Source organism: Bactrocera latifrons, unplaced genomic scaffold, assembly GCF_001853355.1.
Source record: "Bactrocera latifrons isolate USDA-ARS-PBARC rearing strain unplaced genomic scaffold, ASM185335v1 scaffold_1332, whole genome shotgun sequence".
NCBI lineage: Eukaryota > Metazoa > Arthropoda > Insecta > Diptera > Tephritidae > Bactrocera > Bactrocera latifrons.
Genome location: NW_017534778.1, coordinates 1,436 through 15,502, shown reverse-complemented (window position 1 = coordinate 15,502; position 14,067 = coordinate 1,436). Strand labels below are relative to the sequence as shown.

Here is a 14,067-nt window from a genome sequence, read left to right as displayed (position 1 = left end):
TAGTCATTTAAATTTGATAAATTTATAGATACACTTGTTGTTATTAGAACTAGAAAAGAGGAATTATAGCGAAAAGAAGAAATTTCAGCGAATCGCTCATAATTGATGCTCACTACGAGTGTAAAAAGTAATTTTTAAAATAGAGATTTCTTATAAAACCTGCAAAGAATGTAGATTGAGAATTTTTTTTAAATGTCTACAGTTTAATAAAATGAATTCGAAGTGAAGCGTATGCATAAAGTGTGTTCCATGTGGTAAAATAGCTTGTTGAAATGTTCGAATTTGGCAATTTGAACTTTAAAGTCGAATATCTTGTAAAGTAAGCATTTGCGGTACTTATAACAAAATAATAATATAATATTTTTTAATATCCTTCAGATCGCGGCGCCAAAGTAATCGGAATTATGCCTGATCCGCGTATTTCAATTCTCAGACGTTGACCGATATTTTCGAACAAAAGTTAACTATAGGTATATTCGGTACCTAGGGGCTTGAACAGTTTTTGTTGGATTCGAACAGTTTTTGGTCATAAGGGACATACACTAATGGCATTATTCTTATAAAGATTAATCATTAATTGCTTTATGATTTGTGTACTGTTAAAACTGCTTTAGTAGTTTTGAACGGTACCGTTATATTGGGAATGAACGGGGTTTACATCCGATTTCATATTTTCACACGATCGGTAGGAGATACAATATACATGCTGAGCGGATTTGATTGTTTTAGCTTTATTGGTTTAGGAGATATATATAAATTAAACTTATTAGAGCGAGGGGCCACGTCCACTTTTTCTAAATGTTTTGCCCACAGGTGCCTCTGTCTGCTGCGATCTCCGACTGCCAGTAATCCTAAATTTTTAGGTGTGACTTTTGACAGCCAGTGCTCTTTCACTCCTCATATGACTGCGATTATCGCCAAAGTACAGATACACATGTCGCTGGCCGTCAGCACATGGGGAAAGAACAAAGAAACGTTGTTGGCAGCTTAAAAGGCAATCTGCCAGCCGTTCACTAACTACGCCGTACCAATATAGTCGCCCTGTAAGGTACAGACCTGTCAGAATAATGTGCTCCGTACTACGACAGCATGCCACTCAATGTCTCCTATCGAACACCTGTATTTCGAGGCCTGTATGGCAGTTCCTGCTGGGGTGCTTTCGCATAAATCAACCTTGTAGTTACCTACGGAACCGCCTCCTAGGAGCATCAAGAGCCGTTTGGATCGGTTAGCACTAATTTGAGCATCAAGACCCTCCCGTTAGATCGTCGACGACAACTTAGATAATCCTTACCATCCTTACGGGGATTGAATAACCGTTAAAGCAACAACAACAACCGATATGTGAGTTATCTTAGTCAGGACGAGATAGTGGATTTAAATATAATGTATTATTAAGCCTTAAATGGATAAAATCGGGTGAAAACTTTGGACTGGCCCTCATATAACTAATGCCGCTGACTTTGCTCCATATAAATTGCTTTAATACAACATAAGAACCATTTAATTACTAAGCAGCATGCTTATAGTGTGGCATTGCCAAAAATAGATAAAATTACAATAAAATCCCATAAATCTAATATACAATCTTCACTGACCAGGAGTTTTTATCTGTCCAAGGACTATCATATACACGAATTACCTCCAACCCATATAGTAACCATGATGATTTTCCTTTTTATAACACAACTTATAACGAATATGTTGTTCAGTGGTGTTGTATGTGTATTTATAAAATTGTTTGAAAAAAATGTATCTAGTCAAGTGACCTCATCTGATCAAATTAACGAAATCGGCTCTTCTTTTTCTCTGCTCTATTGGAGGCATATATAATGTGTTCCGACTTTTCATCTGACTTTAAATCGTACAGGTTCTTCAATTTGTGTGATATCTTAAAAATTTTATTGTAATCCATTCACGATTTCGTAACAATTTATTGTTAATGATAACTTCTCAAAGTACAAAATTTAACTTGTTTTTTTTTATTGAATTACGAACATTAACAAAACATTACAACAATGAATGTCGCCATTTTCCATTATGTTTCATTTTAAGATTTATATCACAAATTTAAACAAATATTTAAACTCGAGAGTTTTTATCTAACTGTAAGGATCTCCTTATCCTAACTAAAATCATTTGCAATTAACGTTAATACAAATAAGTCCTAAGTTTATAGGGACTAGGAAAAATTTTAATAATTTGAATTCTTTTATTTATTTTTAGGGAGACAAGCTGCCCACATTGTAGATTTTGCAATCCATCGACCCATAAGTTATACGTCGATTTCGACGAAACTGCAACCGATATAAAATTAAATGAAACCAAGGCGCAATTAGATTTAACCGAGAAATCAAGAAGTGAACTACAATTACAACTAGATGTGACTGAAAGCAATATTTCTGGTATTCAAATACTTCTTTCTCAGGCAGAGGACAAAATACTGGATCTCGAATACAAAAATGATTATTTGAAGGCCCAAAACGATAGCAGAGAGCAAGCAATTGCAAAAGCTGCGGAAGAATCTCAGGAGTTCTTGGTTAAGATAGATAGTTTGGAGGACAATCTTAAAGAAGTACTATTAGAAAAGGAAAAATTAGCATTAGAAATGGAGAAAAGAGTTTCAGAATGTATAAGTTTAAAAGATGCAAATAATAAGCTGGAGACGTTGGTTAAACGTAATGAAAACTTTCTTAGCAACACTCGCAAACAGTATGAAGCAGTAGAAAACGCACTTAAAGTAAAAGTAGAGAAGTTAAAAGACGATCTAATTACCAAAAGTGCATTAATACAACAGCTAGAGAATAGAATAAGAGAGATCGGAAGTAATAAGCAGAATTCCCAACAATATTCAGATCAGCAAGAAATCCAACGACATAATGCTACTGAAATAATTATACAAAAACTAAAATTGGAAAAAGAATTAGAACAAGCTTTCGATAAAATTGTCGAATTGGAAAACAACCACATCAGAGATATAGAGTTTTTAAATTTCGAAATTGATAGTTTAAAAGCAGATAATGAGAGAAAGGATAACGAGATTGCAAATAGAAAAGAAGAGCTGGCGAAGATGATGACCAGACTTACTTCACTGGGCTCAAAAGCAACAGAAATATCCCTTCGTAAGCGAATTGAACTTTTAAATACTAAATTAGAAGAGACGCGTAGTGAACTCGAGAGCTCACTTAAAAATTCTGCAGAATTGAACCGCGTTATCTCAAAGATAAAAGCTGAGAGTAAAGTTGTAGAGGGTGCTAACTCTAGTGCTTCTGCAATCCAACCCCAAAACACCACTGCTTCCTCAACAAAACAAATCGCAGCGAAGTGTGGTGAAAATACAAGTGTTGTTATTAGAGGTGTTTGTGACAGCGATATTAAAAATCCCCTGGCTGATACAGTGTTAATGCTTACAGAAAATATGAATTTGCCGTGCACGGCTGCAGATATTAAAGATGTATTCAAACTCAATAACAGATTTAAATTGAGAAATAATACGCAGAATAATAAAACAACTTTAGTTGTAACTTTCACAAATCTTAACATGAAAGCACAATTTTTGATAAACAAATCAAAGTTAAAAAACAAATCTCTAATAATTTCAGCATACGTTGACAATGAAACAAACAAACTTTTTCATTATGCAAGATCATTAAAACCCTTGGGTTACCACGTTTTTTGCAAAAATAATAATGTATTCGCCAGATACGGGAACAATTCTCAAATATTAAAAATTAACAGTAAGTTAGAAGTTGACAATATTACCAAAAATTCAAATCAGCAAATAAGCGAAAATCGTAAAATGTCAATAACGGAAGCTAAACATGAAAGTTTATTACATAAAAAAAAAGAAAATGTAAATGCACAACTCTCTGCTGAGGAATGTGATGAAGAATTTTACCGCAAATGATACATATATGGTTTATAAATACGGACGTATTTATTTAAATACTCCTTGTATTTCACACGCATATATGTATGATTAAACGTGCCAAATTGAATAAAGGGCGTTAATTTTAGTATCACCATTGTCAAATTACAATTAATGTCATATATATAATAATATGTAAATTTTGTTCACTAAAGTAACAAATAAATTTTATATAAATATATGTATAGATTGTTATATTGCGCTCTCGTCAGAGAATTTAATGTATGTTTTTTGTCAAAGTGGGAAATGGGGGCAGAACCGCAGGGGCGGTAAGTGAGAGTGGGAGCTATGTTGCCTGTGTGAGCTCCTGATGTCATCTGTTGGCCACTCGGGTTGAATGGCAGCGCGGCGCGCGAACTGTGTGCTGATTGCACAGCCGTAGAGGTTTGTGTCGCAGTTTGTTGTGTTTTCCTATGAGTCTAAGGCCTGAGCAAGTCTTAAGATGGCTCCATCCAGTACATGTATTGCACCTGACCGAGGTGGATGGAGCCTTTTTGCGCATACGCAGCAGAAAAATTCCTCCGGGCCCGAGTTAGACTCAATGCCAGCACGAGTCAGGAGGATACGGAGCAACCGAGTAAATCTCGGTGCGTAGAACCGGCTGCCATGGGAATTGAATCGATTTTTCTCTCACAATTTGGCACCAATTCGAGATGCCAAGTGCAGCCAGGACCTTCACCTGATCTCTTGTTGTTGTTGTTGTAACGGCAGAGTTCTGCCGAGTTGACAGTCCTTGGCCGGATAAAAATCCGGGTCCGTTCCGGTTTCCGTAGATCCGACTGTCGTGGGAACGGTCACCTGATCTCTCATACCTCCCTCTTCCTCTGCTTCCCCAGCCTAGTCGCAAGTACAACGACTGCTTTTTATGACAGGAGATATTTTGTCTTGCCCACGTTAACCACCAGACTTATTTGCTTTGTTTCCTTATCCATCGGCATACGCCAGCAGCTGTACACTCCTAAAAAAGGTTGTACCGGCTCAATTAAGTTCTGCAGCTCGGATTATTTTCTCCATTTCGTCCGTCTACACCCCCGTATTAGTTTTGTGGTTTTTAGTGGTGGTCATAGATGCTCTTTTTACGGGTCTTTTTCAAGATTCGGCACATGGTGAAAATCTTTTCAGTTGTTGATTTTTCAGGCCTAAAGGCATACTGATAAGGTCCAATCAGGTTGTTGACGGTGGGCTTTAATTTTTCACATAATACGCTCAAGGCTTATCCCACATTAGTTTGCGTAGTTTGTGGAGTCCCTCTTTTTGTGGATTGGGCAGAGCACACTTAAATTCCGATCTCAGGGCATGCTTTCAGACGACCATATTCTACTAGAAGCTGATGCACGTTACTTCGTGCCCGCAATCCATCGGCCCTCCTTGTTCTTCTGACGGATAATTGCTATTCAAACTGAAGAATCGGATTCGACATCTCCGGGTGTTATGCCTTCACTGCCATTCAGCAGGCTGGAGAAGTGTTCGGTCCATAATTTTAGTATATCCTGTGCATCGGTATCTAGATCACCTTTGTCAAAAGTATGCTCCGGTTTTGAAACCTTTTGTTAGTCACCAAATGTTTTCGTAGAATTTTCGAGTATCACCCCTGTTGGCCAGCTTATTAAGCTCTGCATACTCACGTATTTCGGCCTATCTCTTTTTTGTCTGTAAATAAATTAGATTTCAATCTTCTGGTTGACATTTTACACATCTCATCAAAAGCATCTCATCTTCCATCCGAATCAAACTAAAAAGTGAAAATTGATTTTTTGACACCTAACCCCTTTCCGTAGACCAGGTCACATATAACTAATATCAGAATTTTCGAACATCCGGCTGACTTTTGTATGTAAGGTACCTTAATGATACCCAGGAAAATTTTTTTTTGTTTATAGCTAATAGATAAAATCGGTTCGATACTACCCCAACTTTCATATACTACATATCTGATTTTCGTTTTTCTAACCAACCTTTTGCCGAATATGTCGGTCAGTGTATGAGTTATAGATATATAGTATATGTTCCGATCCTTTGGTTTACATTTTACACCTTAAGGTATTTCCCTGGCTTTGGTTCCTGCAAGTTACAAAAGTATAAAAAGTTCGGTTGCACCCGAACTAGGCCCTCCCTCAACCTATAAATTACCATAACTAAATTCCACAATAAAATACGTGACTGTTATTGGTACAACTAGTCGCGTTACACAGTACAACAGCTAATCTGGGGGGTGAGAAATTCCAAGTCAGGGTGATGGTACTAGGTCAGTATAGTAAAACCCTCAAATGGTTTGGCGTTCGTATGCGTCAGTTTTTTTTATGACCTTTTAAATTTTTTCCTTATCTCCCATGGTTTTCCATCTTAACAAAATAATTTTTTTCAATCAGGCGTACTAAGTGGATATACGAAAGCTGATTAAAAGTGACGCATTCAACAATATTTTGGTTGATATGTATTGAATGCATGGCGGGCAATTAAAGAAGTAATAGAAGGCTTGTTGGGAAAGCGTCGTTCTAACAACTACGATGTTTCTGTCGCAAGGATGTTAAGAGCATTCTCGGAAATTGTATTTTTTTTTTTTTTTGTGGTTTTTGCCAAAATGTTACAACTAAGCGAAAACACATCAAGATAAGGAAAAAAGGAGTCATAAGGTCATAAAAAAAAACTGACACGTACGAACGCCAAACCCTTTGAGGGTTTTACTATACTGACCTAGTACCATCACCCTGACTTGGAATTTCTCACCCCCCAGACAATACTCCCAAAAATGTTCCACAGTGTTATGAAGGCATCTGCGACTTCAAAGGTTTTTAACAATCTCTATCTCCTCATAACATCAAAATTTGCACAGCATAAATTTTTTCAGCAACTCTCACGACAGTGTTAAATTAGGTGAAATCGGATGATAACTCCGCACCTTCCCCATACAACAATTATATTAAAAGCCAATAAAAGCGCGTTAATTCAATATCTTAATGGCTCAAAACCATTCAATTTTACACACAGGATTTTACCAGAAAGTTTTATAGCAGCCGGTGTCAAAATTGGACAATGGGCGGGCAGTCCACACCTTTAGATGAAATCACACATCTCCGGACCTACTCTACCAATCTTAAAAAAATTCGGTACAGTGGGAAAATAGTTAAAATCGGAACCACAACTACGCCTATTTAGCTTATAAAAACTTTTAAATTCCATTTGATTTTTCAATTTCTGTATACAAATCAAAGATATGAAGACTTTCCACAAATATTGTACAAATCAGACCAAAACTGTTCAAGCTGCCACATACTGAATAAGTAGATCACAGTACGTATGGCCACATTTTTGCCCAAAAATATCAGCCAATAAGTCGGATATGTGTATGTATTATTGAAGTTCGGGGAACTGTTTTTTGATAAAAGTGTGTCAAAAATAGTTTTAATGTGGTCAATACCTCCCTTAGTCTCCATATACCAAATATAAAGATTTTCGAGCTAAAGTTCACTTTATACCACACATTTCGGGCATTGAGAGGACGTGTTTTAATTGGTGGTGCCAAGATAAAAAATTATGGTAGATAATTAACCAACAAAAAAGTTTAAACCAAAAACCAAAAAAATTTATTTAATTATTGTTCACGAAAAGGTGACGAAAAGGTGAATTATTTTAAATGGATATTAGTTTTGTTTTATATTACGATGACAAAAACGTTGGGGCCAAACTATTAAGCTACATATACAGGATTTGTCCGGAAAGTAATAGCACTGAGTCGATTTAAAAAAAAAATACTGAAGAAATCGTTACAATTCTCAAAAAATTTTCAAAAGAGGCTCCTTCTGCGTCGATGCCGGAGTCAGTTTTCTTGGCACAATTCCACTCACCGGAATTTCTGGTCGTCAGTGAGTATTTTTGGGACCATCTTCGCGGACACCTTACACATCTTCACAGATTTTGATAAATTTAACATATGGGCAATTAAACGAATACTTTGTTGAGTCACATTGTCGGTGTTTGTCGAAGCTGCACGTCTCCCAGTACGGTCTTCATGAGCGACCTCTTCCCGGCTCTCCAAAAAGGACTGGTGCTACCGAAACACACCATTTCTTGCTAAAGAAACATCTGAGTAAACCTGCTTGATCATATCAAACGTCTTTATCAATTTAATCGACAGCTGACAGTTTAGCTTAGTAAAAATGGAAAGTTACATGATGTGTCTTCCCTATAGAACACTATTTCAAACCAAAGAAAGAAAGCTTGCCGGATTCAAAATCAGTAAAATGAGCCTAAGCGATGAAGCACATTTTCATCTTGATGGCTTTTTGAAAATTAGGGTGGTCAATCAGTGACTGACAACCCAGTTCTTTTTGCCGAAATTGGATAATATTGAAGTGGCGAATATGTGGTTTCAACAAGACGCTGCCACATGTCATACAGCCCGTAAAGCACTTAATTACTGCATGAGACATTTACAGGTCGTGTACTTTCTCCTTTTGGTGATCAAAATGGGCCCCCTAGACCGCGTTATTTAATACCATTTGATTTTTTTATGGGATTATTTAAAATTTCATGGCAACAAGGCCACAACCATTCAAACTTTAGCCATAATTAAAAAAAAAGTTGTGTAATAAGTAGTTATTTAAATATTTTCGTGGCTTTACTTTGAAAAAAAAAAAAAAAATTGAATTCTTTAACTAAACGTGTGTCCGTCACATTGGACCTGTACTGTAAAAGTGCCAAGATATAACAAACATAAAATAGTGTGCAGAGCGAAAATTAACAGCCCTATTCACATGCACACACAAAAATCACCACCCTTTTGAGGTTTTTGTTACTTGTAAAGTTAACGGTATGCTGACGTAGTTTCAAAATCTTAAATGCTTACAAATACCTCGAAATTTTGTGATGTGTGAGAGCAAACCTCACAATACAAAATCGGTTGAGTTTGCTTGGATAATTTCAATAAATAATAAAACTTATGCGTATTTATGTTATAAAATTCGGAGAAAATTTTATTTTGAAATAATACCCTGTAATGCAGCATCTGCTAATGGGTTGTTCGTTCACATTTTGAAGTCCTACATTAATAAAATTATTATGTATATATGCACCAAATTTAATACATTTGCAGAATTACTCGCCTTTCATAGTTGTCCATTTCCTTATTTTGTCATTTTGTTTTTGTAATTTTTTTCACAGCAAATTGCTTTTCACCTCATTAGGTTTTTGTGAGGTTTGAGCAAACCAGCTGTGATGTTTTCTCAGAATAGGGCAGTAAGAATAACTGAAATTTTACAGTTATACCCGCGCGTTATGTGAGGATTTAAGTAAACGCCGCTCCGTTCTTTAAAAAAAAATTGTCTTTAGAACCTTAGAAAAGAAAAAAACCTATGTTGATAAAAAGAATACGTACTGTACGTATATGTCGGAGCGCTTATGCTTGTAATTTGTATGTCACTGTAAATGAGTATGTTGTAGCGCTAATATTTTGTAGGTAACTGTATGTGCCACAGCGTTATTTGAAGTAGGCGACGCATTGGCGGCATATACATATTACGGTACCATAGAATGTAAATGCGCAAAAAAGCATACTAACAGGACTAGAGAAACTGTTACTGAGTGAGGTCTGATCGTATCATTGTATAAACCTACAAGAAACCAATCCTTCATTTTTCACTAACACATACGCAAAAATCTACTACAAATTAGGCACTTGGTACGGGTTGCCCCTAAATATTCTACTACAAATTAGTCACTTGGTACGGGTTGCCTCCAAATATTCTCTACTAAAACGTTGAAATGCCTTAAATCTGCTATAGTGTGTTGCCGTGTTAGGTTTTAAAATTTATAACTTTAACAATATTTTTATAAAATATTCAAATACTTTTCGATTATTTAAATTCCTAAATATTAAATTTAATCAGTTTTGTCCAAAATGCCGCAGGCGCCCCCCACCTCATTCTCATAGTTCGAGGTCTGCTTAGTCGCAAATTCCCTAAATTAAACGGATTTTTTTTATGTTAGAAACACTTGAATGGAACGCAGTATTCAATCGGGGTTCATTTTACGGGGAATCCCCAATCATAGAAAAACATATTGTCTACCTCCTTTTAACTCTTTGGTTAAAAAGAGCTAGCGTTATTTTAGCGAAGCGTAACAAACTCAGCTCATTCGCATTCGTAAAATCGGTGCCCATAAAAACAATTATTTTAAAACAAACAGACGCGAAGTGACGCGAACAGACAGATTGCAGGGGTCAGGGTTATGACAACGGGGCTAATATGAAAGGAAAAAATATTGGGGTTCAAAGGATAATTCTCGACATAAACCCCTTAGCTATTTATGTGCCGTGTAAGTCATCCGTAGGTTCAGTCACTTTGTTTGGGGTACTTCAGAGGTTGTTCACATTGTTTTCAGCTTCTGTTCATCGATGGAAAATTCTTACCGATCACTTGGGACTATATACTATAAAAAAAGCTCAGTGACACACGTTGGGAAGCAAGAATAAGTAGTGTAAAGTAGTTCGTTATCAAATTAGTACTATCAATGATGCTTTGATTACTTTGGCTCTTGAAACTCAGAAAACTGATGTTCAAGTGYCTCATGAGGCTASTACTCTGGCCGAACAGCTAAAAGATTTCAGCTTCATAGTTTCATTGGTTGTTTGGTATGGCATACTTTATCAAATAAATATTGTAAGTAAATCTCTACAGGCAACAGATATGGATCTTGGTAAATGTACAGAAATATTGAAAAGATGCTGCAATTTCTTTCAAGACTACAGAAATACAGGCTTTAAAAGCGCTATTTTAACTGCGAAGGAGTTGGCCGAAGAACTAGTATTTCGAGATACAACAAGAATTCGACGTGTTAAGCATCAAGCTAGTGAAATTGCATGCGATGATCCTATAACTTCTCCAGGAAAGAAATTTGATTTTGAATTTTTCAACTGTCTTTTGGACCCTATACTAATTTCAGTCAATGAAAGGTTCGAACAGTTAAATGAGCACTCGGAATCTTGGCCTTTTTTGTACAATATTAAACAGATTCCAAAAAAACCCGACCTTGTCAAGCTCCCATTTTTGTTTTAAATTTCTTCAAAGATACTTACAACTGTACAAAATGTATGTATCGAAATGTATGGAAAGCATTGCGAATATTATTAACTATACCTGTAACGGTTGCTAGTGGGGAGCGGAGCTTTTCAAAGCTGAATCTGATAAGAACATATCTTCGATCAACAATTTCTCAATCTAGATTGACAAACTTAGCAACTTTGTCAATTGAAAACGAAATTGCTGAAAACATCGACTTTGACAACCTTATAAAAGAGTTCGCTGATAGAAAGGCCAGAAAAGTAAAATTTTATTAGTGTTTTGTATTAAATGGTTATTTTTTATAATAAATAACTATTTCTTTTAATAAACGGTTTTTTCATTAAATGTTTTCCCTTTTTTCGAATGGGTTTGAATTGCAGTTGGAGGGCGCCGTAGAAATCTCGCCCAGGGCGCTGGTAGGGTTAAAACCGGCACTGCCTATGTATATACGTCGTAACTAGTAGCCCGCCAAACTATTAGAAACTGTATGCAGATGTTTAACCGACTCTTTAAATTATAATAGTTATTATAATTCTTTCATATAGTTCATTCAAAAGCATAAATAATATAAATCAAAAATTAAATTAATAGTTTTGTTTCTAACATTGTATTGTTGTTGTGATATTTTTGATGCAACTGTTTATTTTTAAATTGTTAGTTTACTAGTTTAGTTAATGTACGTATTTTTTGTTTCATTTCAGTTAGGCGGCTCGAATGGAGCAAGGTGTTGGACGTAACATATCCAACGGCTAAATATTTATTTGCATGCCAAAGAACTGTCTCGTTAAAGATGAGGAAAAGACGGCTTATCTCCAAATCAGCTACACCGGATTTAAATTGAAAAGTAGTATCACCTGCAGTTAGAGTAGAAAAGGCAATAGGTTATAGTGGACAAGTAGTGTATTTGACCAACACGAACAAGACATTATAGAATTAGGTAGTGCAGATTTTAACCCGATGCATCTTAGCTCTTCTCCAATTAGAACTGTCTCGACTTCAAACATTAATATGTTTGAAGTTGAGACTTTGGGAAAATCCCTTCAACCCCTAAATAATGAAGATCATACATATTCTTCCTCTATAGGTAACTCTCAAATAGTAAGCACTTGGGCAAATAGTAGGCATACGAAAACAGAAGAATATTTAACAGAAAGGACACCTAGAAAAAGCATGTATCGGGAGGAGTTAGACAAAAAATAGCAGGAAATATAATTTTTACGCAATAAGGTGAGAGCTTTAGATAATAAAATAGAAATTTTAGAAAATAATAAAATTTGTCTATAGTAGGGCAGGAAGAAAATAGACAAATTTCAGAGCTATGCGGCAAACTTCCTCCACATCTTTCGATATGTGTGATAAATTGTTTAAAAAATGCACCCCGTTCTTCGAAGGGTTATAGATATGATACGGAATTAAAAACATTAGCTCTGGCTGTAAAATTTTTATCACCTACTGCGTTCAGGTATTTACAGTCCATTTTTAATTGGCCATCGCAAGCGACCATCGAACAAGCCACGTAACCCTGGCTCCAATTTTAGCAGCATTAAAGCCGTGGAGTTGAGAAGCCGTGGTTTCACTGACGAACAGAGATATATTTCAATATGCTGTGACGAAATGTCTCTGAAAATTCACCTTCAGTATGAGAGAAATAGGGACTGGATTATTGGGTTGGAGGATTACGGTGATGAAAATCATACCTCTCGAGTAGCTTCTAGTGTTTTAACACTTTTCGTCCAAGGTATTGGTGGAGAAACTTGGACCCACCCTTTAGCATATTTTTTTGTGCACAAAGCTTGCAAAGAAAATATTATGAAAAAATATATATTCGAAGCCATAGGTCAACTCCAGGGTATTGGATAGCGTCGATGCTAAATAGTTAGCGACCAAGGGTAAAATTTTGTTAATTTTGCTAGGTTATTAGGAGTATGTGTAGGAGCCCAGTAATAAATTAATGTCCAGTTAACAAATTGATTTTTATTTAATTTTAAGTTTACATTAATTTTCTCCTTTAACTTAACACGCCTAATGCTTTACTAATAATGTCTTAATAATATGCTAGCACCGGTTTTTATCCCTTCTTGTGCTTAATTTTCTCATTAGCTATGTAAGCTTGTGCTTATATGCTTATGAGGGCGTAGGTATGTAATACGTGTGTTTGTGCGTATGTATATATGTACCTGCTTGCAAAGTGCAACCAAAAATGAGAACATACAAAAATGCAATTATGTACAAATCATAGAAAACCGTAACATATAGAATTAATGTGCATATGCATAAGCGGGGCTCTCACAAAGGTGAATAGCCKAATTCATGGTCACGGTCATCCGATTTTGCACAGTGACATGCTTCTGACCAAACATGCTCCCCCCATTGAAATGCTTGCATTTCAATCCGAAATGGGTAATGGTGCAATTTTATGAACTGCTCTCTTTATAATCCCTTTTGTAGTTTTGATGTCCACAACCCTCACTTTGCCGTCTGAACCAGGGATGATGCTGATAATTCTCCCAAGTGACCAATGCTGTGGGGGCAAGTTGGATTCATGGATGATGACCATTTATTTGACCAATTTCGATGTTGGCTTCCGGTTTCAACCACTTCGAGCGTTGTTGTAGGCTAAGGATATAGTCGTGTGACCATATGTCCCAGAAACGCTGCTTCAAATACGTCACCCGCTGCCATTGCGTTAACGAAGATACTAGGTTCATATTGACGGTTTTATCTGGCATCGATAGTAATGACGTTCCAATCAATAGATGAGCCGGAGTCAGCGCTTCGCCATCATTAGGGTCATTTGAAAGCGGTGTCAATGGACGAGAGTTCAGAATAGCTTCTACTTCAACCACGACGGTCTGAAGTTCTTCATATGTCAGGTGTGCGTTTGCGATGTTTTTTTTAGCAAAATTGATTTCATTGATTTTACTGCCGCCTCCCATAAACCTCCAAAATGTGGAGCACGAGGCGGAATAAAACAAAACTCAAAACCGGTGTTGGTGCAATAACTAGTGATGTCATCAGTAGCCGCTTGATTGAAGAACTGTTGTTGAAGATCCTTCAATTTGGCTTGAGCACCAACGAAAT

At 36.3% G+C, this 14,067-nt stretch overlaps 1 protein-coding gene across 1 annotated transcript; it reads left to right on the top strand.

Moving 5' to 3' along the window:
- Nucleotides 1-2,225: 2,225 nt before the first annotated feature.
- On the top strand, nucleotides 2,226-4,109 carry LOC108965110 (E3 ubiquitin-protein ligase TRAIP-like; the record flags this gene model as incomplete). The annotated part of the gene is given in 1 exon segment (XM_018927312.1): nucleotides 2,226-4,109. A coding segment is annotated over 1 exon segment (1,682 nt), but the record flags the coding sequence as incomplete, so codon positions are not given.
- Between the last annotated feature and the right edge of the window lie 9,958 nt (nucleotides 4,110-14,067).